General features: G+C 35.3%; 1 protein-coding gene across 1 annotated transcript in view; it reads left to right on the plus strand.

Moving 5' to 3' along the window:
• The window catches only part of SOX5 (SRY-box transcription factor 5), a 456537-nt gene that overhangs the window by 112424 nt on the left and 317277 nt on the right, over window positions 1-26836 (plus strand). The window contains exon 3 of the mRNA XM_049783803.1: window positions 7124-7334. Within this exon, the coding sequence (XP_049639760.1) occupies window positions 7124-7334 (211 nt within the window). The remainder of the gene's footprint in view (window positions 1-7123; window positions 7335-26836) is intronic.

The raw sequence follows: 26836 nt of genomic DNA on the forward strand, positions 1-26836 counted from the left end.
AACTTGAGGGACGAAGTAATTGTACATGTGTTTTGTTTTATTTTTCTTAATATTTTTTGGCTAAAAATTCAAAATTAAGGTGTCAGCAAGGGGATTTCTTTTGAGAATTCTGTTTATGGGTGTTGTCTTCCCACTGTAACTTCACCTTGTCCTTTCTTTGCATCTCCATAAAATAAAAAATATGAAAAAATATATATGTAAAAAATAAATAAAATGATTGCAGATATAAAAAAAATAAAATAAAATATAGACATTCCTTAAAAAGTGAGTTTGAGGCTAACAGATGGTTGTCAAGGTATAGTAGCTTTGTACACTGAAAAAAAATCACCACCACTATTGTAAAACTTGTCATCTTAATAAAAATTGAGTAAGCATAACTATATAATTTGAACGGCCTACATTGATATTCTTTTGACTAGCTGGTGAGTAATCTAGGCTAGTGCATCCAAGCTTAGCCTCTGAAGGTCATGACCCCCAGAGATCTGTGCATATGTATTGAATTTTATTTGATAGGTCTTGGGAATTGACCATATCTTATGTTCAAATACTGAATTCAATTATAATAACCAAAGGAAAACCTAGAGTTTTCTATTGAACTTTAATTAGCATCAGTATTACCATCAGATTTCCTTTATATGCTTGCCCCGATATCAGGAAAATCTGTACTTGAAAGTTGGGCATGAAAGTTTTGGACATGGCAAAAATAATAGCACTCATTTGTAAGATTTTTTCATTCTGTGTTTCTTTTCAAGTATATGTGTATATTAGGATAGGGGCTGAATTGTAAAGTAGTGATATATATCACTATAATATATAAAGTAATATACTCTCATTAAAAGTGTTTATTATTATTCATATATAGTTTGATTAAAATATTGATCTCTCTAACTGCCTATTAGTAATAACAAAAGATAGGGGGGGTGGGCCACACCCAGTGACACTCAGGGATTACTCCTGGCTATGTGCTCAGAAATTGCTTCTGGCTTGCGGGACCATCTGGGACACTGGAGATCAAACCCAGGTTGGTCCTGGGAACCTCATGCAAGACAAATACATTACCTTTGTGCTATTACTCCGGTCCCTAGTAATAACAAAATTTGAAGTTATTGGAAAATATACTGTTAATTATGGGTATCTGAAAATAGCTTTAACGTGAATTTTCAGTTTTTAAAAAAATGTTATTTTAAAATAACCTAATAACATATTAATAAGTGCATAATACTTTTCTCAAGAGATGTATGTACATTTAAGTCAAAGCTTCTTAACTTGGAATCATAATTTATAAGGATTCTCAGGAGGTGGGAGAATGTGTCTCAGTGGAAATCAGCACATGCTAGCACATATCAAGTACAAGTAAAAAGGAAAATAAAATAAAATTACAAATTAGTGAACATCGCATCATGTTTTTAGTTGCCATTCAAAGTTCAAGTCTGTGTTTAACTTCAGAAATTATTTCACTATTAAGATTTCATGCCATTTTTGTGGGGGTGGGGTGTGTGGGGATGATGTGTGAGATGGGATCTTACCTGGTTGTTTCCCAACAGAGTTTCCAGTGATTACACACTTTTTATTTTGGGTACTTTCACACATACTCACCAGGGAGTGCATCCAACCATTTATGGGCCATTACACACTTTGGTCATAATGTTGCCAAGGATTTCAGTGGCAATCACAATGCTCTTTAGAATCACTCTCCTAGCTGGGGTGCTTGCATTGGTTGCCTAGTGCCAGACACCACTAAAATAACTTACATATACTTTGTAGTGGAGTACAGCAATCAAAAAGCACTGTCCCTAGGACCATGCTCTGTGCTTGTACTGGGGACAGAATTCAGGACCTGATACTTGCAAAAAAAAAAAAGTGCTTATTGTAAAGGCTTCACTTGCCATAATCTAACCCCAGGTGAATGGGTCAGAAGCAGAGTCGCTGAAAGAATTAATAAAACAGTCATAACGAAGAGAAAAGACATGGGGTCAGGATTTTCCAGCCGTGTGCCTAGAGAACCCAAACCTTCTTTTCCCTGCGATCTTTTTTGTACAGGGAATGCACATGGGGGAAGGGCAAACATAACAGACAAAAGTACCTATCTCATGCTAATTAAGCCTAGCTACATCTCAAGATGGGGGAATGAAGGGAAAAGGAAACTAGGGCAAAGCTGGGTGTGAGTTCTGTGTGTGTAGCAACATTTATTACCATAGAAACATCCTTGCATGCCATCGTCAACTTTATTTTTTATTTTTACTAAGTCACTGTGATTCATAAAGTTTTACATAGTTGAGTTTTCAGGCAGATAGTACCATTCCCACCACTAGTGGCAAATTCCTTCCACCAATGTCCCCAGTTTCCCTCCCTCACAACAACTTGCTCTTTGGCAGACACACACACACACACACACACACACACACACACACACACCACACGTGTATATATTATATATACATATAAATTACTTTACATATATTGTTTATCTGTTGTAGTTTGGATCTGCAGCTTTCATTGTTTTGGGATCTATGTTTTATAAAGGTATCTATTGCATCTACCCCACTGACCTGTCTGATGCCCCTGAGTCTGAACTCTGCTACTTCTGGTCTACCTCTCCTATCTTACCCCCTCGATTACTTTTTCCTCATCCTTGATACCTTTCTATACTCTAGGACAAGAGAGATGCAGGTTTTATTTATTTTTTAATATGTACATGCTATAACCTAATAGACATTTGAAAGCAAAGAATCTCATCTTGGATTGTTCTGATTTCAGTTCATTAGTAGGAGTTGAAATAACTCAGATTAAACCTGTTTACTCTCATACTTAATAAAGCAGTATGTTTTGTGCATTCCAAAATCGACAGACTGAAGAGTGGTATTTTTGTTTGAAGAGATTATGAGCATGGCCCCCTTGGATCTAGACAATGATTATCTAGTCTACTTTTTCTCTACAAAAAATATAACCTCAAGCACTTTTATGTTACCTCAGTTCAGCCAACTATGAAATGGAAATTACTAGACTTTAAATCTGTTCTCAAACAAACCTCAGTTTATCTAGAGATATGAAATGTAAATCATTATTAGAAGTGCTGTTAAACTGGGGCTGACAAGGTGGCGCTAGCCAAGGAAAGACTGCGGTTCAATCCCCCCCGAGTCCCATATGGTCCCTCCAAGCCAGGGGCAATTTCTGAGCGCTTAGCCAGGAGTAACCCCTGAGCATCAAACGGGTGTGGCCCGAAAAACCAAAAAAAGAAAAAAAAAAAAAGGGCTGTTAACTGGGGCCAGAGTGATAGCAGGGTGGTAGGGCATTTGCCTTGCTCGTGGCTAACCCAGAATGGACTTGAGTTCGATCCCTGGTGTCCCATATGGTCCCCCAAGCCAGGAGTGATTCCTGAGTACAAAGCCAAAAGTAACCCCTGAAACACCAGGTGTGGCCCCCAAACCAAAAATAAATAAATAAATAAAAATAAGTGCTGTTAACTAAATTAGTTCACTTTAGTCACTATAAACAGAGCCTGGCAGACTATTCAATAAATATTGGCTATTATTCATATCAACTGCAATTTGATTGGCTATTTAATAAATTAACTGGTTTTTTTTTGTTTTTTTTTTTGTTTGTTTTTGTTTTTGTTTTGTTTTTTTGTGCCACACCCGGCGGTGCTCAGGGGTTACTCCTGGCTGTCTGCTCAGAAATAGCTCCTGGCAGGCACGGGGGACCATATGGGACACCGGGATTCGAATATGGGACACTGGGATTCAAACCAACCACCTTTAGTCCTGGATCGGCTGCTTGCAAGGCAAACACCGCTGTGCTATCTCTCCGGGCCCTAAATTAACTGTTGACTGTATTATTTTACTGTCCTTATGCCCTAAATTTTAGGTTTCAGTTTTGAAAAGTATCAATTTATGTCTTAAGGCAAAACTCAAAAATGAAATGCCTTTTGTATCAGGTTCTCAGCCAGAGGTTTATGACCCCCTTGTAGGCCATCAGAATATTCTAAGGAGCCACAGATAAAAGTAGTATAAATGGGATTCCAGTGGGTGAAGATTAGGGGCAGTCAGTAGATTAGTGGAGTCACAGGAAGAAAACAAGTTTGGAAAGGCACAGCCTGAAAAAGACTTGTGAAATACTGTTTTGGATAACAAAAGAAGATAGTCAAGTCACATGCTTTCTCTTCTCAGATAGTTAGGTGAGTTAAGGATTTGAATCACAGAGGTGAAATATTTCTTCAAAGGTTTCTAAGCAAAATAATGTTAAAAATGAATAAAAGCTTGTTCAGAAATAACAAAGGGAAGGTCTTTTCCTCTTCCTGCAAATTAAGTCATTCCTTTTATCACTGGAAGCCATAGTTCTGAGGACACTGCTGCAAAATGCAGAAGGGAACCTTTCCTTTAGAATATACAACTTGATAAACTGGCCCACAGGTCTGATCCACAGCTCATGTGTCTTCTAGTTAGCTCTGTGTGCTCATCTACCTGCTAAGAGCAACATGCAATTCATGGAGGTGCGTTGGGTGCAGTCCCATAGAAGAGAGGGAAAATATACTGTCCCCCTTGACTGAATTCAAGCAGGCTCCTTAGAGCTTTTCCTGAGAAATATGAACAGAAAGGAGAGTCTCCCTGATCCATCTGTTACCTTCATACTGTTCTTGCTGAGCAGTGTGAAAGACTGATTGTAATCCAGCAGTGAACTAGTAATAAGATCAATGTGCCTGGGTGCCATAGTCGTGTTGCCTAACTTGTTTGTTTTTATGCTGTTGTGGTTTGTTGAGTGTATAATATTTTGTGAAATATATTAATATATTTAAAATATATCTTTCCTCTCTTGGCAAAGTATAGAAAATTAGACCAGAAAATTGATCTAGTTGTATTTTTACTTTCTATATGTGTATACTAATATTTTCATCTGCCCGATGGTACGCAGCACCCATTCCCTGAAAATCTTCTGCCAAGTTCTTGTTTGTAAAATTTGTCATCTTATAATGTAAATATAGAATCTAAAACAGAAAAGTTCAAAGTGAAGCTAAGATTGGGATGTTAACTGATTGGGATGTTAAATGATCCTGGAATAAAATGACAAAAAAAATTTGTGGAAACTAATTATAGAAGCTTGACCATACTGGAATGTCCAAGGGACTGAGCTATATCTATTATGAGTCATTCATAGAAATAGTTTAATGAATGAGTCTATGATTGCTCTTTCTAAGGTATGTGTACATGTTTTTATATTTTAGATTTTATTCATGCAGGGATTTAAAATAAATATTCCAGAAGTAGACCTCCTCTTTGCCTGCAGGGACTTGTGATTATTTCATTATGCATATTGATTTTGAAATCCAAGTACATTATAAGCTAAGCTTCATGTATCAGAGTACTGTCTACCAACTATTTCAGTCAAGACCTAGTTCTGTGATGTTCAAATGAAATGTAAATTATTTTGGGATTTAAAATGTTAATTTTGAAGATTCTGTAAGCCTGTAGTTCTTGCTATTGGTTTCCTCCACATTGAATCAGCCCTACCTAACAAACTGATGTTTGTACCGCACAGCTAATATATTTTTCCTCACTATTACCCATTAGCAAAAAAAAAAAAAAAAACATTGAACAGATTTTGTTTGTGTTGACGTCTCTATTTTTTTAAATATTAGAATGACAGTTTTATCAAAGAATTTTAGCATTAACCTTAAACATACTTGTATGGAATTACTGTGATTTTTCTCCCTTGAGGGGTCAAGAGATTCTATTAACATTTCCTAAATAGAGAGAGAGAAAAGTGTGTAAACATGCATCAAATCTCTTAGCCTGCATTTAAATTTTCACAGTTATTTTAGTGAAAGTTTTAATGCTGTAGAAATGAATGAAGAAATGTATTTAGTGACTAACTTCCTCAAAGATTTTTGTGATGCAGTTTTATTATTTGGCTGGGGTGGGGGGAGGTTAGCAATGCTCAGAGAATACTCCTGACTCTCCATTCAGTTATTAATCCTGGTAGTGCTTGGAGGACCATATAGTCTAGCAAAGATTGAACTCTCATCAGCCATTTACAAGGCAAGCAACCTAGCTTCTGCATTTCGTTCTACCCTACAGATGTATTCTTAAGAGCTATACTCTATGGGAAGGCAAAGGATTAGGAAAGAAGGAGATTCATTCAAAAACCCATAGGAAAATTGTGGTTTTATTTTAAATCACAATAATATTCCTCTTGAAAATAAAGTCAGTGTAGTGTGACTCATAAACTATTAACCAAATAATATATATGTATATATATATTCTGAAAGTGATACTAGTAATCATATAAAAAGACAAATATACCATGAAATTTAAGTTTATTTTAGCTCTATGTAGTACATTTTCTTCATACACATAAACATTATGAAAAAATAGTGATCACAAGTAATTGTTTTACAATCGAATAGTGCTTAAAATACAAAGATTATTGACAGCAATGCTCTAGGTAAACAAGGTATTGAAAATTTCTTCAGCTTAATTAGAATGAACTTGTAAACATCCACTCCAATGTCAAAATAGCCTGTGCTTTCTTAAAAACATGAAAAGTTGGAAAGCTAAAAGGGGTGTTACTTTATATCGAAGTGCTATAAAGAAGAGGTAATAACCAAAAATGGACATTGAAGTATAATCTCATTTGTTTAAATATGGCAATGTTGGTGCTTGAAATAAATATAGCTAAGTAGGGGAACAATCTGACAGGCAAGACCTTGAATATTAATTCAGGCACTTCACACACGCACACATATACACATACATGGGTGCACATGCAAAAATATATTGCAACATTAAGAAGTTTACAAAGATAACCACTATTTAATAATGTGTACAGGCAAAATCTAAGTCTTACAAGAAAAACTTAAATTCACAAATATCATGGAGATTTTGCAAAAGGCTATATTACCACTTATACTCAGCATAACAAAAGATGACTCCAACATTTTTACAAGTTGTTCTTAGGAATTTGACTCTAATGTTTGTCTCAAAAAATCTTCTTGAAATATCTCAGATCTGTTTGCCCTGGCAGAATGAATATTCACTTTATTCTTGAATGTTTCAGCTGAAGAAATCAGATAGCTGGTTTCAAAAAAATCTACTGAAGTTTAAACAAATGTCTTTGCTTTCTCTTTCAGGAAGTCGATGGCAATAAAGTTATGTCTTCATTTGCCCCACACAACTCATCTACCTCACCTCAGAAGACAGAAGAAGGTGGGCGGCAGAGTAGTGAGTCCTTGTCTAGTGCAGCATTGGGGACCCCCGAACGACGCAAAGGCAGCTTAGCAGACGTTGTTGACACTTTAAAGCAGAGGAAGATGGAAGAGCTCATCAAAAATGAGCCAGAAGGTAAGGAAAATAGGAGGATTGCCATTCCCATACCGGAATCTTCCACTTGCAAAGTTAAATAGGATTGAAATAGAAGCAATGTTATGAAAGTTTTTATTTCTAAAACCTTTCATATGTTTACTAATATTTTTTATCATTTATTTCTGATGTGATGTCTTCCTTACTTCCATTAAATTATTGTGGTACAAGACATCAAAGAAATTAGAAGTGGATGTGGCAATTAAAGGCAGGGTCATCCCAAAATATAGGTCAAATCTATATTTTGTAATCTCATTGGTTTTGCTCCAATTTTCCCTCAAATGCATTGACTTTTCTTACCTTTATTCATTTATATTTCTTATTTTTTTGTTTGTTTTTGTTTTTTTTTTCTGGTTTTTGGGTCACACCTGCCAGCACTCAGGGGTTACTACTGGCTCTATGCTCAGAAATCGCTCCTGGCAGGCTCAGGGGACCACATGGGGTGCCGGGATTTGAACCACCGACCTTCTGCATGAAAGGCAAACGCCTTAACTCTATGCTATCTCTCCGGCCCTATTCATTTATATTTCTTATTTGTCTTTTGGCCATCTTAAAACAATTTCTTAATTCTTAGGCTTGTTACTGGTGTGATCCAAAAGTAAGATGAGTAGGTCTAATTTGGACTAACTTAAGTTTAATGTCTCTTTCATTCTCTCAGCTGATTATGAAGTTGCCATTTTTTATTTTCTAGGATTTCTTTATAAGGATTTTATCTTTCAAATATTTCTGCTTTTTATTGCTAGTACCTTACCAATGAGGAAGATGCACATGGACTAATTTTAAGATTATAGCAAAAAAAAACCAAACAAACCCTAAACTCATTACTACATAATGTAGAATTCACTGATAACATTTTTCTATATATTGTAGATGTTTACTAACTAATAGTAAATGATACCAAAACTTACACCACATTGTATGTAGCAGCATTTTCCTGATTGGAAATGGGAAACATAAAATGATCATTAATATCAGAATAAGCTGCATTCATAGTATGTATCCCTGATTTTGATCGTTCCTAGTAAGTTAGGAAAGGATACATTATGGGGATTCATATGATGGGATACATTTTATGGGGATTTAAGGCAACGTTTTTGTTAAATATGCTTTAATTTTTGCTTATACTAGCAGTGATATTATATGATAAAAATTGTTCAAAGAGAGGCTAGAGTGATAGATAGTACACTTGGGTAGGGCACTTGCTTTGAATGTGGCCAAACTGGGTTCAATTCCCAGCATCTCATATCCCTGAGCTTTCCAAGAGTAATTTCTCGGTGAGGAGTCAGAAATAACCCCTGAGCATCAATATAGGATAACTGCAAAATAAAAATATGATTAATTAATTTAAAAGTTTTATGAAAAGATTTGTTTAAAGAAAATGGAATTATTGAACCAGGGAGATGAGTAAATTAACTAGAGTATATGATTTCCCTGCTCTAGCCTCAAGGCTGCTCTAAGTAAGCATTTTCAGGAAAATTTTAAAGAAAGAGAAAAATTTAATGAAATCAAGTAAAAATCACCCCAACCATAATTTTGTGAAATACTATCATTAAGCCTAACAATATATTTTACATAATTTTGATTTACATGCTCTGCCAGGATAATTACATTTATAAATTTTTTCATTTTTGTAATGATATATTATTAATAATGTGTCATGCTTTATATTCATGGCTTTATACCAAGTATACATATTTGCTTCTGTCTCAGGAAACCAGGGTAACAGTTTACATTTTCATTTAATTATTGTCTTTTGAACTTGTTTTTAATTGATAGGTCTTTGGTATTGATAGTTTTTGATACTTTTCCAAATATGTTTTAGTAATCTCCTCTACTGAAATTTGTTGTTGTTTTTTTACCTCTAAATTAAATTGGGTTTAAAGGAGTTGGGTGAAAGACCTCCAAGTTTAGGTAACATTTTAGTAGTATCACATCAAAGCTAAATATTTCTTACATAATTTATGAATATTGATGTTGGCCTTGGACCACTTGCCTGATGTGAAGTTTCTCCACTTTACTATCCCCTGCCCACCTTTCAATCCCATACATTCTGGAAGAAAGCTGTTTGTGCAAACTGCCTTTAAGGAGAAGTCAATTAAGATCCCTCTCCTGTAGAATCTCTGAAGTAGCTTATTCACAATTCTTCTTTTTTGGGGAGTGGGGTCACACTCGGCAGCGCTCAGGGGTTATTCCTGGCTCTATGCTCAGAAATTGCTCCTGGCAGGCTCAGGGGACCATATGGGATGCCGGGATTAGAACCATCGTCCTTCTGCATGCAAGGCAAATGCCTTACCTCCATGCTATTTCTCCGGCCCCCACAATTCTTCTTTATGGGATATTAACATCCTTCCCACCATCTTGTAACCAGCAATTTTTATATTAGTATGGAATCATGAATTCAAACCTTATTCTTATAATTACAAGCTACTTCTATAATATTAATGTTATTTAAGTTCTTCTAGCTTTAGCCACTGGATCAGTATCATTTTAATATTTGTTCTGTTTGTTTGTGTGTTTGTTTTTGAGGACACCTTTTTTTCTGTCCCAGTAAGATGCTACATACTTGTAGAGTTTTTGTTGTGTTTCTAGAATCAGCTCTCATTTTCTGAGATGGCTTCTAAGATCAAAAACTATTTTAAAAAAACACTAAGTACTAGATATACTCTTTGCTATTGAGGTATTCTTTATTTTGTTCTATGAGCTAATCAAACAAAGGAACATATGTGTATAGAGTCTCCTGTGATATAAATCTACATCTATAAATATTGGTTGTACAATCTCTTTTTGTTTGGGGGCCATACCCAGTAGTGCTCAGGAGTTATTCCTGGCTCATTGCTCAGAAATCACTTCTGGCAGTCTCCAGGGGACCATATGGGAAGCTGGGGAATCTAACCAAGGTTGGCCGCATGTAAGGCAAACACCTATCAGCTCTGCTATCTCTCTAGTCCTGTTTTACAACCTCTTATGTTAATCTGAGCATTACTTGGTCTTTGTTGTTGTTGTTGTTGTTGTTGTTTTTGTTTAATTTTTGGTTTTGGGGCCACACCCAGTGAGGCTAAGGGGTTGCTCTTGACTATGCGATCAGAAATCACTGCTGGCTTGGGGTACTGTATGGGACCCTGGGGGATCTAATCGCTGTCCGTCCTAGGTTAGTGCATGCAAGGCAAACACCCTACCATTTGTGCCACTGCTCCAGCTCCTAAACATTAGGGTTTTTTTTTTTTTTTTTTTTGGTGGTTTTTAGGTCACACCCGGCAATGCTCAGGGGTTACTCCTGGCTTTTACGATCATAAATCGTTCCTGGCAGGCTCGGGGACCATATGAGATGCCAGGATTCGAACCACTGTCCTTCTGCGTGAAAGGCCTTTCCTCCATGCTATATCTCCGGCCACTGAATATTAGTGTTTTTTTATTGTTGTTGATTTTTTTTGTTTGTTTTTGGGCCACACCTAGCGGTGCTCAGGGGTTACTCCTGGCTGTCTGCTCAGAAATAGCTCTTGGCAGGCACGGGGGACCATATGGGACACCGGGATTCGAACCAACCACCTTTGGTCCTGTATCGGCTGCTTGCAAGGCAAACGCCGCTGTGCTATCTCTCTGGGCCCTAGTTTTTAATGTCAGATCTAACACTAATCTCATTCATATGGATAAGTCTTGTCTCATCCTTTATTAGTATGTGCTCTCTTACTCTACTCCTTGAAGCCTAGAACTTATCTCCTGTCATTCATTTACTTATTGTTTAGTTTTATATATTTAATACCTACCAGAAATAATCACTGCATTGCATGGGAAACAACTTCATCAATAAGACATTACTCTCTCTATTTATATGTATATATATGTATATATATTTAAGCACCTATATATGTGTATATATATGTATATATATATTCGGTTTTTTGGCCACACCTGGTGATCCTCAGGGGTTACTCCTGGCTATGTGCTCAGAAATAGCTCCTGGTTTGGGGACCATATGGGACACTGGGAGATCGAACCGCAATTCCTTCCTACGATAGTACGTGCAAGGCAGATGCCTTATCGCTTACACCACTGCTCCAGCTCCCTCAATAAGACTTTACTTTTTCTGTGTAGTTCTTTTTCCTTAATTTTCCATATTTTATTTATTTCAAAATTTTATATCTTTCTTTCCCCATTTTATTCAATGAATTTTCGGATACATTATTAAAATTTCTTTATATTTTGTCCTGATAATTTTTCAGATCACAAATGTTTTTACAAAACCTGTTTAAATAAAACTTTAATTTTTCATTGTACGTATACATCTATTTATTTTAACAAATGCCTATTATCATTTACCTACTATTTTGGAATTTGAAATAGTAACAATAATTTTGTTATTCTTGTTTTGTTTGGGGGCCACACTTGGTGGTGCTCAGGACCTAGCTCTAGCTCTGTGTTTAAGGATCACTCCTGGAAGTACTCAGGTACTGGAAGTACTCATATGATGTGCCAAGTACCATAAGCCTCATGCAAGACAAGCTCCCTACTGTCTGTATTCTCTAGCCCTTAATTTTTCTTTACTTTCAGTAAATTTTTTCTTTTATTTTTTTATATCTTTATTTAAGCACCTTGATTGTAGACTTAATACAGACATGATTGTAGATGGGTTTCAGTCATATAAAGAACACCCCCTTCCTCAATTAAATTGAGGTACTAAATTCCCTGCCATCTTTCCCCATAACCCTTAAGTTAATTATTTCTTCAACTTCTGAAATTAGCATTTCTAGATCATCTTCTAATCAGAATTATGTAGCTTTTCATTTTCACCTATTTTATTTATAAATGTACAATTAAAGTTCTTTCATGTCTGTTCAATACTTGATAGATTTTCATTCACCTACCAAAAGCAGTTTTGGTTATTTTGAATCAATATAAATATTCATGTATAGATTTTAGTGTAAGTTTTATAACCAAATGTAGACTCATCGTGATATAATTGTGGAAATGTACTAAAATGGCACCATTTTTTAAGTCATTGATTGACTCTTCAAAACAGTAAGCTTTTACCTTCTCCCTAGTAGGGACCGGAGAGATAGCATGGAGGTAAGGCATTTGCCTTTCATGCAGGAGATCATCGGTTCGAATCCCAGTTTCCCATATGGTCCCCCGTGCCTGCCAGGAACAATTTCTGAGCCTGGAGCCAGGAATAACCCCTGAGCACTGCCGGGTGTGACCCAAAAATCATACACACAGACACACAGACACACAGACACACAGACACAGACACACAGACACAGACACACACACACACACACACACACACACACACACACACACACACACATACAACATTCTCCCTAGTAATGAATTTAAAGTTGCTAGCTAAAGACTATTAAGGTTCTTTTGTAATTGTTTTTAAAATTCTATCCATTAAAATTGCTTCATAGTTGTATTTAATTATTAGCTTCAATTTCTAATTCTTTAATAACAAGTGTTCCTTAGAAGATTTTTTCATATGCTTACTTATTATCTGTAAGTCCTTTGAGTCTGTTTAGTGCTCTTGGGCACTGTTAATCCTTTACTAATTTGTTTTCTTTTGTTGAATTCTGAGACATCTTTTTATATTTTGAATACAATTTATTTATCAGATATGTATTTATTAAATTCTCTCAGACTGTGACTAGAGTTTTGATTCTCAACATTGTTTTTGAAGTGCAAAAAATTCTATAATCAAACCCAGTTCATCAATTTTTTATGGATCATTCTTTTGAAGTTGCATCCAAATGTACCCAATGCCATGTAGATTTTCTACTATTATGCCTTTTAGAAGTTTTATATGTTCATATCTTGCCATTTAGGTTTGCCATCTGTTTTAGCTACTTTTTGTTAAAGATGCAAACTATGTGTTTATTTCTCTTTTTTTTTTTTTTGGTGTATATAAATGGCCACTTGTTCTACTACTACCACTTGTTAAAAATAGGATATTGACATTGTTTTGTTCCTTCACCAAAGTTTATATAATGTTTTGTGTGTAAACATATTTCTTCTCTCTGCATTATTTTCTTTATCAACTTATTCTTTTATTAGTATATTGTGTCTTGATTACAGTCATTTGACACTAAGCCTTAAAGTTGGGTTGTGTAATTTCTCCCACATTTACCCCTTTTCTTTTCTATTGTGTAGATTATCTTGGATCTCTTTTGAACCTTTGCCTATAGAATTTGGAATCAGTGCTCTGATATATACACCTTTGGATATGTAGCTTGCTGAAATTTTTGTATCATGTTTAATATAAATACATTTATTAAAATGGATATATTTAAATGTGTTCATAATATACTTATTAAGATCACCTTTGATTTATACCAAGCTTATCTTTTATACATATCAATTTTAATAATTTTGTCACATTTTACCAATATTTCATCTTATTTTGAGTGTTAATACAAATTGTATTTTGTTTTCGCTTTCAAACTGTAGATGCTTATTACTGAAATACAGCAAAGCAGTTGATTTTTGTATCTTGTGTTTGCTTTAAAGAATCAGTAACTCTAGGATTTCTTAACTCCTTGAGATTTGGAGGGTTTTTTGGTTTTTGTTTTTTTGGGTCACACCTGGCAGTGCTCAGGGATTACTTCTGGCTATGTGCTCTGAAATCACTCCTGGCAGGCAAGGGGACCATATGGGATACCAGGTTTTGAACCACTCTTTGTCCTGGATAAGCTGTGTGCAAGGCAAATACCCTACCGCTGTGCTATCTCTCCAGATTTTTTAATATAGAATATTATTTTACCTGTAAATATAAACAATTTTATTTTTTTCACAAAATATATATTTTATTTTTCTTTCGTTATTGCATTAAATGAGTAGTCCAATGTGGAAGATGATAAGGGGATATTCTTGCCTTATTTCTATTGTAAAGTGAGAAAGTATTAATCTTAACCATTAGGTAAGATTTTAGCTATAATGTTTCTGTAGATATTTATTTAATTCTTCTCTATTGATAGTTTTATTTGTGGTAATTTTTATCATTAATTACTATGAAAGCTCAAATAGTTTTCTATATTGATTTATATGTGATGTTTAAATTTCACACAGATGCAAATAGCCTATTTACATTATGGGATGTATCTTTAAGGACCAACAGCAACTGGGGGGAGCGATGCTGCTGATACACATCCCATTGGCAATTATCAGCAAAGGAGTTATGCAGGCTGGGAGTCAAACTCAAGGCCTTTAACACTCTAGTCATGTGCTCCACTAATTTGAGCAATCCACTTTGCCTCTGATTTTTGGTCATTGAACCAGTTTGCAAATATGAAATAAATCCTACTTATTTAAAAATAGATTAAGCTTATTCCAGGACCATGGTCTCCCTCTAGAAATAGTCACTATTCTAGTGGTATCTGTTGTGTTTCAGAGTGGTTTGAGAGAATTATCTTTGTTTTTTGTTTGTTTGTTTGTTTGTTTTTGGTTTTCGGGTTACAACCTGCAGCGCTCAGGAGTTACTCCTGGCTCTATGCTCAGAAACCGTTCCTGGCAGGTTTGGGGTACCATATAGGATGCCGGAATTTGAACCACCAACCTTCTGTATGCCTTACCTCCATGCTATCTCTCCAGCCGTGGTGTGCGCGCAAGAGAGAGAGAAAGAGAGAGAGAGAGAGAGAGAGAGAGAGAGAGAGAGAGAGAGAGAGAGAGAGAGAAGGGGGAGGGAGGGAGGGAGAGAGGAGAGAGACAGGAGAGAGGAGAGAGAGAACTATCTTTGATGCTATCCTTGGGAATTTAGAATGTAATTTTGATATTTACATTCTCCAGGTGCATCAAATATTGACTTCTAAATGAGTGCATAGACTTTCAGTTTGGAAATATGGCATGCCAAAGCCAAATAAATAATTTTCAAGAGGGAAAGGCAGGAGACAGTCCTCCATATTTAATTTTCAAAAGAAAGTCACATGTGGAGAATTAATAGAAAAGTAATTCTAAAGACAGTCACACTGACAAGAAGAGCAAGAAATAAAGTTTTTTTATAGAGAAAAAGTTGAAGGAAAGGAATATTACTATTACATGGTGACATATTATTAATATTTTTGTGACTTTATCTATTGCTTCTTAGAAATATAGAAAAGTGACTACTTTTATTATTTTTGGTGGGTGGAGACCAAACTCAGAAATGCTCAGGACTTATACCTAGCTCTGTGCTCAAGGGACCTTGTTGGTGCCTGGGATCAAACCTGGTTTGGCCACATGCCAGGCAATGTATTACCAGCTGTAGTATCACTTCAATCTAAGAGTGACTTATTAATGAATAATACCAAAGATACTATGGGAATACACATATAGTAATTACTAAAGACATCAATATAAACCAAACATAGCAAAAATCTAAACCTAGAATTTCAGAAATTTCTGTGTGAATAAAGAGCCACTACAATATATCTACATTTGTATACAGAAGATTACTCATATCTGGTTCAAGTTCACAGAAATGTGGATAGACTGACTCAATAATTCTCAGATAAAAATATTTATTTAATGTATACCACAAAAAATGTATACCATGCAGCCATGTATATGTACATACCATGATATATATCAAGGAATGATTTATGCATTTGAGTTAATGATGATTTTAATCACCAAGAAAAGAAATAGCAAAGCATGAAATTTGATCATGGAAAAGATATAGAATATTGCAGGAAATTTTTATATTTTAAGTGCAGAAAGAGAAAATGGGGAGGCTAAAGACAGTACAGCAGGTAGGACATTGGATTCCTCAGTACTTCACATAGTCACCCCACTAGCAGTCAGAAGTAAGTTGTAAGCACAACTAGGTGTGGCCCCAAAACATAACAATTCAAATAATGAGTAACTATAGTTAGTGATGTCTATAACAGCTACAAATGGAAATTGATATTAATTGAGAGATGCTGTTAATCAAAGGTCAGAGGAAAAAACCTCATCAGAGCAAGGGGACAGTGATACCAATACAAATCATCAGTCTAGAGTTCTGATATATGGTAATCTCCAGAACAAAGACAAATAAACTTGACAAAAATGCAAACATTATTTTGAAAACTATCAAACATTGTTGAAGTTTGAGGAGAGTAGAAAAAAATGGGATGAGGAGAGAAGAGATAGACTGAGGGTATCTAAAAACTAAGCTTCCTAATATATGCCACAGAAAAACCTTTTCTTCCCTGAAGCTATTTTTTTGCATTGTTTTTCAAAGGCCATTAAAATGAACAGCAGGTTGTGATGAAAATTTCATTAAGCCCAGTGAAATCATTATGAGGGTGCCATATTCATGCCATCGCTTCCTCTCATTGAAGAAGGGGACAAATTTCAATAGAAAGTCTGTATTATTATAGACTTTCTCCCTGACAACAGCAAACTAACAAAAACTCAGACGTTAGAAGAGAATAGTGTGTCATACAAAAAGGGGGCCAATGAGGTGAAATGGTTGGAAAGGAAATTAGATTTAATGTGGGTGGAAGAAAAATGACTCTTTTATTTTTACTAGCTTATTTTTTTCAAGAAATTAAGATATTATAGAATTTTTAAATAGGAGAAAAATATACTAGTATCCTTTTATTTGTATCTCCACCCCCCATGAGTATTTTTACTTGTATTTCTCAAAATAGTCTGGTGCTGAAGATACTAATTTGTTCAGTAACACTTAAACTGACACTAAATGACTAAGTTTATTATAAAACCATGTTCACAATTTCTCTTTTTTTTTTTGTGTGTGTGTGTGTGTGTGTGTGTTTTGGTCACACCCGGCAATGCTCAGGGGAAACTCCTGGCTCCATGCTCAGAAATTGCTCCTGGCAGGCACGGGGGACCATATGGGATGCCGGGATTTGAACTGATGACCTTCTGCATGAAAGGCAAACGCCTTACCTCCATGCTATCTCTCCGGCTCCCGTGTTCACAATTTCTAACCACCTAAAGTTGTATTGTTCACTGTAGTACCTTTGCTCTATTGACTAACTTTTAGCTAGTAGAGCTAGCATTTAGATACAACAATGAGTTTTTTGTTTGCTTGGTTGGTTTTTTATTTTTGGGTCACACTCAGCAGTGCTCAGGGGTTACTCCTGGCTCTGTGCTCAGAAATGACTCCTGGCAGGCATGAGGGACCATATGGGATGCCGGGATTAGAACCATCATCCTTCTAAATGCAAGGCAAATGCCTTACCTCCATGCTATCTCTCCAGTCCCGATAATGAGGTTTAATGTCATATCATGTGACATATACTTCCTATATAAAGACACTCTTTAATTATGTATTGGAGGGGAAAAGGGCAATCTGTTTACCTATATATCTATCTCTGAACTTATGTAGTGTATATCCTGAGTTAGTGTTAAATAATTTGTCAAATACATCATCTTTTTATAAGGATTGTAACCAGGACTTCTATATACAGTCATTAATATGAGATTTATGTTCTGATTCTTCCTCTCCTCTTCATTTTCAAGCAAGAAAATTGATGATAAGTTATGACACAGTGAATCCATATTAATAGTCATATTTTGTTAGAATTTAATATTACCTGAAACTAAAATCTGTTTACCCTTTTGCCCCTAACTACCGTCTCTTGCAATTCAAACTTTTGTAACTAATAATTTAATTTAGCACATTTCCCCAAATACCTTTGAGATATTAAAGAATATAGGATTTATGATCTAATCATGTACCTTCTTGAGGCCTCCATAGTGATCAAACTTACAGAAAACTTTTAAAATTGAAAGCATTTCAGTTTAAACTGAAGTGCTAAAATTGGTTACAATCTAGGTTTTAAATGTTAACAACCAATAAATATCTAGAAAAAATATGAAGACTGTTTTAGAAAAAACTGAGAGTAAATTAATTGAGAAATAATATTTAGGCCTTTATGCTTATATTTGAAGACAAATAGTAGAGGAGATGGTACTCTCTGGGATCACACAGTAAGTTGATATCAAAGACAAAATGTGAATCCAATCCATATCTTCGGCTTACCTGCGTACTTACATCACAGGTGCAGTACTTTTATCCTCTGTTCCTGAGTATTGTTTAATAAATAGAGTCAACACCTTATTTTAAGAAGTCTTCACTTGTTATTACATGTGGACATATATCAGACAACTTGATACTAAATTTAGAATAAAGCAAGCCAGATATCGCAATCTTGTCCTTCGTTGTCAAGTTTAAGTTAGGGAGGGTCTATAACATAGATGCAGACTTTCACTATATTTTTTCATTCAGACTTTAAACCTTATTAATTGTGCAGGTGAAAATGGTAATTGCCCCGCCATGCACTGTAGATATTTGGTTTGAAGCAAAACTAGTAGCAACCTCTATCTCTGTAGTGAGAGTGAGAAATAGAGAAAGAGTGAGAGAGTAGAGAGAGGGGGAGAGAGAGGAGAGGGGGGAAGAAAAGAAAAAGAGAAAAGAGAAGAGAGAGATAAGTGAAAAATAGAAGCTAAGTATATTTTTTATTCCTCCTGGAGTCTGATGTGTGCCACTACAGACCAGGGTTTCTGAGAGAGAGGGAAAGATAGATGGAAATTCACCACTAGAGATGGCCCTGGGAGGCCCTGGTTTAATAGAGAAAAATAAAGGGATAGATACAAAGCAGGCAGCATCTCCCTTTATGATCCAGCAGGCAACTACTCTGAACATTATCCTGACCCCCCCCCAAATGTCCAAGCTTTTTCTTTTACACCTGGCATGATAGGGGACATGGCAGGAGCATGTCCAAGGGGCAGTCCAGGGAGCTTGTCCCTGGTTCAATTGTCATTACAGTGGGGTTACCCAAGAGATGTGTCCAAGTCCAATTGCCATACATCAACAGGTTTCCCACTTTTATGTTTTATATTCTAAAAAAATTATATGTAGATTTATCCTCAGTGATTTTTGAAGTATATTCATTTGATGTTCTGCAGCAGCCATGGTGGTTGTCAGCTGCATATCTCTTCTTGACATTTCATTTAGAAGCGCCAAAGCTGAGAGATAGGTGTAGGGAAGATATGAAACAGTGTTGAAGGAACAAACATTAACTTCGTAATTTTTTTTTTATCAAGCCTAGACCTAGTTTAAGAAAGTGAAAAACTCCAGTCCTTTAGGGTAAAGGGTTGGCAAATTCTTTCTAGCTGCTTCCTGGCAATAGAAGACTATCATGGGGTTATCAGAGTTTTTCATTTTATTTTTTAATTCTAAGGGGGTAAATACTCACTACTTAAAAGTTTTATTTGTTTATTGCTGTGCCTAACTCTCTCTTTTCTATATACAATAAATCTCCTTTGCTCGTTTTTCTCTTTGTCTGTCTCGGTTTCTAAATCTCTTTCTCTCTGTATAATAAATCTATTTTCTCTTTTTCTCAGTTTCACTATTTTTTAATCATTTTTTTCTTACATTCATTTTGCTTTTCATTTGTTCAATTTCTTTTTACAAAACCCTTTTAGAGAAAGACAGACAGGTTATGACAAGATTATTTTCTTATATCAATGTCTGTGATGCCTTTTTTTTAATTTTGCCTTTTTATACCTTTGGAATGGACATCTCAGCTTATAGACTCATTATGCCTCTTCTTCCCCCAAACACAGCAAACTACATTCATCTTTTTTTATTCCCACTCTCTCTTTCTTTGATTGTCTTCCTCATTTTTCTACTGGAAGTAGCTAATATTATTCATAGTTATTGTACTGATATTTCCCTCCATATTCCCCTTATTCTACTCTGCAGAATTGTGCACTTGTGCTTTTTTCCTGTGTTTAACTGCTTAAGGGTAAGGGTCATTCACATATAAATATTCAAAATAGTTCTAGAAACTATGTTTAAACAGGCTTCATAAGAAAATTTATGACTCTTGAAAAATATTACATGAACTGACTTATTTAATTTTTCAAAAAGTTTGAATTAATTTTTTTGAGTAAAAACCTAAGGCTTTGTATCTTTCGAATGTTTTTATTATAAGGCAGGGCTAGAATTAAAATGAAATGACTATCTTCTCCAAAACAATTTTTCTCCTAAAAATATGTATGTAATCTGACCTTATCACATTTCCCCTTCAGGCTTATTTTTCTGTGCTATCCCTGACTCTTGTGATGACCAATATGGTTTTTCTCAGTTTGCTTTAATTTTCATAGTATTATGCTTTTCCAGATGCTGTCTCTCCATGTTCCCAGGCTGGGAGGTAACTCAGTGTGCTAGAGTATATGCATTGTATCTGTAAGCCTGAGTTCAGTCCCCATAACCAAAGATACCTCAAACTGTCTGCAGCAACCTCCAGTATTGAATGCAGAGTATCTCCTTAGTGGATCAAAAATCCTGCCAAGTAGATAGAAAGACAAATATATGGGTGCATTCTAGGACTTATTTGTTCAACAATTTTTGTCACTTTACTATCATTTTTAACATAATTTAATCTGGTCTGTTGATTAACTGGATAATCAATGTATTTATTATATTACCATCATTTTTTAAGTCTTCTGTCTCACCTACTAGTATGTGAATGTTTCAATTAAATGTTTTGTCTCAATTATTTGTGTCTCACTAGCTCCTGATGTGGGTTTGGCACATAGAACATGATTGTCTAACTGGGAACAACTCCTAGCTAATACAAAATGCTACAAAAAGCTAAGCATTTGACCTTTGGTATTTTTGCTAAAAAATATTTCAAAAAATAGATTCCTTTCTTTTCCTCTTCTTTTTCTCATTCCCTGTTCTTTGTATCCTAGTTACTTCCTCTCATACTGTTTTGTTTTTCAATCATATCATCAATATACTCTTCTCTTCTCATTGATGGATTTTTAAATCCTTATGCTCAGGATTATTTTCAGTTATATAAAATGTCCTGTGTTACAAACTATGAATTATAAGACCCAGATATAAAGCTAAAATATATGCACAATGAAAACTGTGCATGCAGGGACTGGAGCTATAGTGCAGCAGTAGGGCATTTGTCTTACATGCGGCTGACTCAGGCTGACCTCGGTTCGATCCCCAGGAATCTCATATGGTCTACCAAGCCAGGAGTGATTTCTGAGCGCAGAGTCAGGAGTAACTCCTGAGTGTCACTAGGTGTGGCTCCCAAACAAACAAAAACAAAGCAAAACAAAGAGAAAAAAAAAAAAAACAAGTGTGCATTCATTTTTGTTTTATTTTGGTGAGGTAGATTCTCATTGCTTAGGGAGTTCAAGGGTCTCTTTTGAGATATTCAGTCAACAGGGTCACTCCTGAGACACCCAATCAGCAGGCCTAGATTGTATTTGGCATCATGTTTTGCTTAGGCTCAGTGCTTCTGAGATGCACTATAGTCATCTTAACTTTGATTGGGGTCACTGGGACTGCACCAGGTGGAACATTGGTCATGAGTTGCCAGGGATCAAGGTAAGTGCTTCATGCTCTTCCAAGGCAGCGTCTTCAGAATTAATAGATTCCGTTAGAGAAATTATAAATTCTATGAATTTTATTCAAATGGTGAAAAGGTGTATCTTCATACATTTTTTGAGAAAATTATTCAAATGTTGAATTCTAGTTTTAGATGATTCCATGATGAATAAGAGTAACAAGACTGTCAGTGTTTGTGATTTATTCCTGATTCTGACACTAATGATTGTGTGATTGTGATATTCTTTAGTCTTGGATCAAATTAGAGTCACTAACATTTAATAGTAATTAGGAGTTTAATATAATTTTGTAATATTTTTTGAAACTTTTTAATAAAAAAATTTTCATTGCGGCAAACCAAGCATATACCTTATAATTTGTATCACAAAATAATTATTTTCCCTTGCCTTAATTTGCTAAGATGATATGTTCATGTGATAAATATATGCTTTCAGTAGTGATAACTGTCCTTCCTTGATCAGAAGTAAATGGATGAGATGATTGTACTGAAGTATCTACCTGTGTAAATTTCCACATTGGTATTTACTGTGTAATATTGTACATATGAAATTTACTATGTTGATAATACAATAGTATTTCGATGAAATAAGATTATGTTAAAAAACCAAAGCAGAAAAACACAAATCAGTTCAAACACATGGAGTTATTTTATAATTTATAATGAGTTTGGAAATATACCAATTATTGTCATTATCAGCTCATGGCCAGTTAGATATAAAGTTATTGAGCACAAGAAACATTATGGCTTTCCATTCTGCTTCTTGGTATGCTCTTATGTTGTAAAAATTTTTATTCAGGCTCTCAGAATTCTGGAAACATAGGCTATGTAGTTGACAACAAAAACGACATTCATAAAAAGTCTGACATAGATGCTCTGATGTTTATTTATATAAACTTCCCTGAATAAAATATGATTAGCCAATTCCCTCCACCTGAGAATTTTAAAAGAGAGAGAAAATACTATAAATTTTTATGGATATAAATTGTAAAACTTGGAAAGACAGTTTGATTTTTCATTTGTGGATTTATTGCATGTTTATATTATAAATGTGTATGAGCCAAGGGCAAATATAATTGAGGGTTTCCTTTTCTCAAAGTGTAATTTTTTTATTGAGTTTTATTTTCAAAATGAGGTTTATTTGTTCTTCCTTGAACACCTATTTTGTTGTTTTTCTTTCTTTTACTTCCATCTATGTGCTGTCCTCTTCTCAAATCCCTTTTATCCTTGAGTTTATTTAGCATCTGTTTTGTCTTCTTGGACAGTTATATCCACACCTCCAAAATGATTGTGCCATTTATAAATGTACCCCTCATGTGTGAAAAGGTGCATTTATCTGTGGTGTCTTCTATGAGAATAGGTTTTACTTTTATTTACAGAACTAGAACTTTTTTTTTTCTTCAGAAAATCTTAGCTCACAATTTTTATATCACAAGCCCCTAAAGGCACAACCTATTACCAAAGCCACATACTGTTACTTTCTATGAAACACTTCATTGCTTTTAGTATAGAACTCCATATACAGAGTTGGTTCTTTTCTCGTGACAGCTAATAAAAAAAATGGAATGTATTCAGAAAAGTATATATTGTGACAGAATTTATGCATTCATGCTAGACTCATCTATAGATCATAGACCAGCATTGGATGATGGAAATACTAAAATCTCTCTCTCCCTCTCGATATCTCTCCCTCTTGTTTCTTTCTACTATTTGCTCACTTTTCCTTTGCCCACTGACCTTTTTCCATCTACCTTTCAATCAAACATAATTGAAGAGATAATTCTCTTAGGTGAAAAAACTTCTGGATACCATTTTGACATTGTCAAAGTAATATACATTTGTACAATGCAGTGACGAATTCCTAGTGACAAATTTAAAAGCAAATAGTAATGGAAATTGTAGTAATAACACAGGGTTTAAGGCACATGATTTGTATGTGGCTGATCCTAATTTGATCCCCATTACCACATTGTACTCAAAGTACTGTTGGGTCAGTTCTGGAGACACTTAGCAAGGCTAGGTGTATCCATGTTGGCTTCTGAACACCAGAAGGTGGCCCCAACAAGCCCTTTAGTTCCATGAGGTGACTTGGATAAAATCAATTCCACAGAGTCTATGGAGTATGACATCTTTGATCTGTTGTGTCAAACTGCTACTGCTGTCCCTGTTGGCCAAGTATATCCAAGAAGGATGTTGTGTACTTTGGAAGCCTAAAAGAAGGAAAAATGAACAAAAAAAAGTTGAGTAAAAGTATTCAAATCCATTGTACATTTTAAAGATTAGGCTGAATAATTTGAAAGTTTGTTATAGGTGTATGAAGGATAAAATTATATACATATCATTAGTGAATTAGCTTCTCTTAAAACACATGTGTTGTTGTGCCAATGTATCCTTTTACTTATTTTATTTTATTTTAATTGCCACCATTGTGATTTACAAAGTTCTTCATTATTGGGTTTCAGACATATCAGGGCTAATACCAATACCAGTTTCAACTTCTCTCCACAAATATTCCTAAAGTGCATCATCCCATAAAACCATTCCCTGCCAGTATATCAGGCCCATTTTATGTTTTGATTGTTAAAATTTGGGTCTCTTGATTTCAATGTTGTTGACTATAACTTGGATATTTAATTCTATCCTTTTTAACACCACCAATGCACCTGAGACCACTTGGCCCCTTGCTCCCATTCTTTCATATTTGTGTTTCTCCAATGTGTCTTTTTAATATTTACACCGGCAATCTCTATTTAAAATAGTTCCTATTGTTCACCTGTACATTTTCTGTTCTTTTATTTGAGCCATTTCCTCCCTTACTATAATACTATTAATTTCCTTCTACTTTTTATTTCAGACATGTTGACATTTCAGTAAACTCAGTCAGTAACTCCCTCCTGAATAAGAAAGTTTTTCCTCCTACTTTAAGATAGATTTTTTTTTGGGGGGGGGTCATCCATGTACAAGGCAAACACTCAACCACTGTACTACCAATTCAACCCCTGCATATTATGATCAGTTTTATGGTTCCTAAAAGTATATATTATAAACAGCATATTTTCATCAGTGGTATGCCATGACATTATAAGTGACTCTTCTAAAGGAGAGATAGACTCTGGTGCATGGTTTCTGGCCTTGTGAACATTCTACCTGGCCGTGGCAGTTTGAGTTTACATTTCAAACAGCAGTGCCCTTTTTTAGAATTAAAATGCTCATTGTGTAACAGCCCTCTGGGAATTAGATTGAATCATCTTCCATTAAGAACCAAGTTGGCATAACATTTAAAATTGCCCATTAACTCGACCAACTTTTAAATGTGTATTTTTATAGAAAAGTTAAGGAGTTAAGCTTTCTTACACCCAGAATCCCAACACACATTTCATTAAGTTAGAGAATTGATGAGAGGATTTTGAAATTCTCTCTTGTTTTCAAGCCAGTTGACATCCATTTGATGAGGTGGGAAAAATAAAAAGTGAACAGATCTGGGGAAAATCCTAAAGATACTTTAATTGGCAGAGGAGTGAGTTGCTTTTGTTTAGTTACTCACTCACTGTCCTTTTAACAAAGTACATGTTGAAGAGGCTTTGTAAGTGCTGTTCCACTGAAGGACAAACAAGGGTACTTTTCAATTGAGCCCTTTTAAGTTTTGTTCTTCACACACCCGCTGCTATTGGAGGCTGCTCTTAATGCATTGTAGATACGTGTTCATCGCTGCGGTCTGTCACTGCGGATGTCTCTCTTGTGGAGAAATCTAGAGTCTAACCTCCAGGCACACTTTCAAAGGCACCACTGTATGGAAATCTCAAAATGTTGGTAAAGAGAAGGCTGTATTTTTTTAAAAGCCAGGAGAAGTAGATATCCTCAGAAGAGATAGAGTTGATTTCTTCAAGAATAAGTATTTTCATTTTATACCATTTTAGCTCTTTAGGCATCTTTTGATTTTTTAGCCCTAAAGTAACATTTACTCTGTCCTTTCTTGACCAAGTGATATCTCTCATAGTCATTTATTTATCAAGACATTGTTGACCTCATTAAGTGTTAGAGAAAATTTAAATTTTTTCAAAGCATTTCTGACTGGGATTGGGAGCTGCAGGGATTATCTTGGAAAATCTGAGCTCACAAAGCCCATTTAGCTACAAAAACTTTATTTTAATTTTAAAATAGAATATGGAACCCAAAGAATAGCACAGCTTTTAGGGCACTTTCCTTGCACCTGTCTGCCCTGTATTTGATCTCAGGCATCCTGCAGAGATCCCCAAGATCCACCAAGAGTGATCTCTGGGGGGCCAGAGAGATAGCATGGAGGTAAGGCATTTGCCTTTCATGAGCTATTTCTGAGAGTGGAGCCAGGAGAAACCCCTGAGTGCTGCCGGGTGTGACCCAAAAACTAAAAAAAAAAAAAAAAGAGTGATCTCTGAGCACAGAGCCAGGAGTAAGTCCTGAGTTCTGCTGGGCATTACTCCAAAACCAGACCAAACCAAATAATATGTTACAAAATAGTACATACTCTTAGTTAAATAAAATATAATAATATTATTTCCTTAAGGTACATCTTTTTATGAAAAAGCAAGTTAGATTTCTTTTGTTTAGATGACTGACTATAATTAAATAATTGCATTTATTTCTGCTAATAAAGAAGCATGTCTTCTAACAAAAATCTGTAAATTATTCCAAACATTTATGCAACTGTTTCTACTATCTTTTAACCATGATATGTTTGTTTTGAAGATAAAGCATCAGTTGCAAACTTCCATTTTGAATATTTTGATTGATTCAAAAATTCTACAGGAGACCAGTGATCCACTTTATGCATGTGAAGAGTAGGGGGATCGTGCCAGCCCCTCTTGCGGCTTCTGTGCCATGACTTTTGGAGACATCATTTATTTAAGAGGGACAAGCTGGCCACCTGTTTTCTGAGGCCTCTTTTCCCTCTCTTTAAAGGATCAGACCCTTGCTGAATAGTAACACTCTAATCTGGGGAATACACACAACATATTTTCCTGAATCTGATTTGTTAGACTAGCCTAGATGGAGAATTTTGTGTGTTTGCAAGTGTGTGTTGTGTGTGCTTGTGTTTTTTTACTCTGCTACCCTTGAGGCACTTGTCACCACCGTGCATATTCAAATTAATCAGAC

The sequence above is a fragment of the Suncus etruscus genome, chromosome 11 (genome assembly GCF_024139225.1).
Source record: "Suncus etruscus isolate mSunEtr1 chromosome 11, mSunEtr1.pri.cur, whole genome shotgun sequence".
Classification (NCBI taxonomy): domain Eukaryota; kingdom Metazoa; phylum Chordata; class Mammalia; order Eulipotyphla; family Soricidae; genus Suncus; species Suncus etruscus.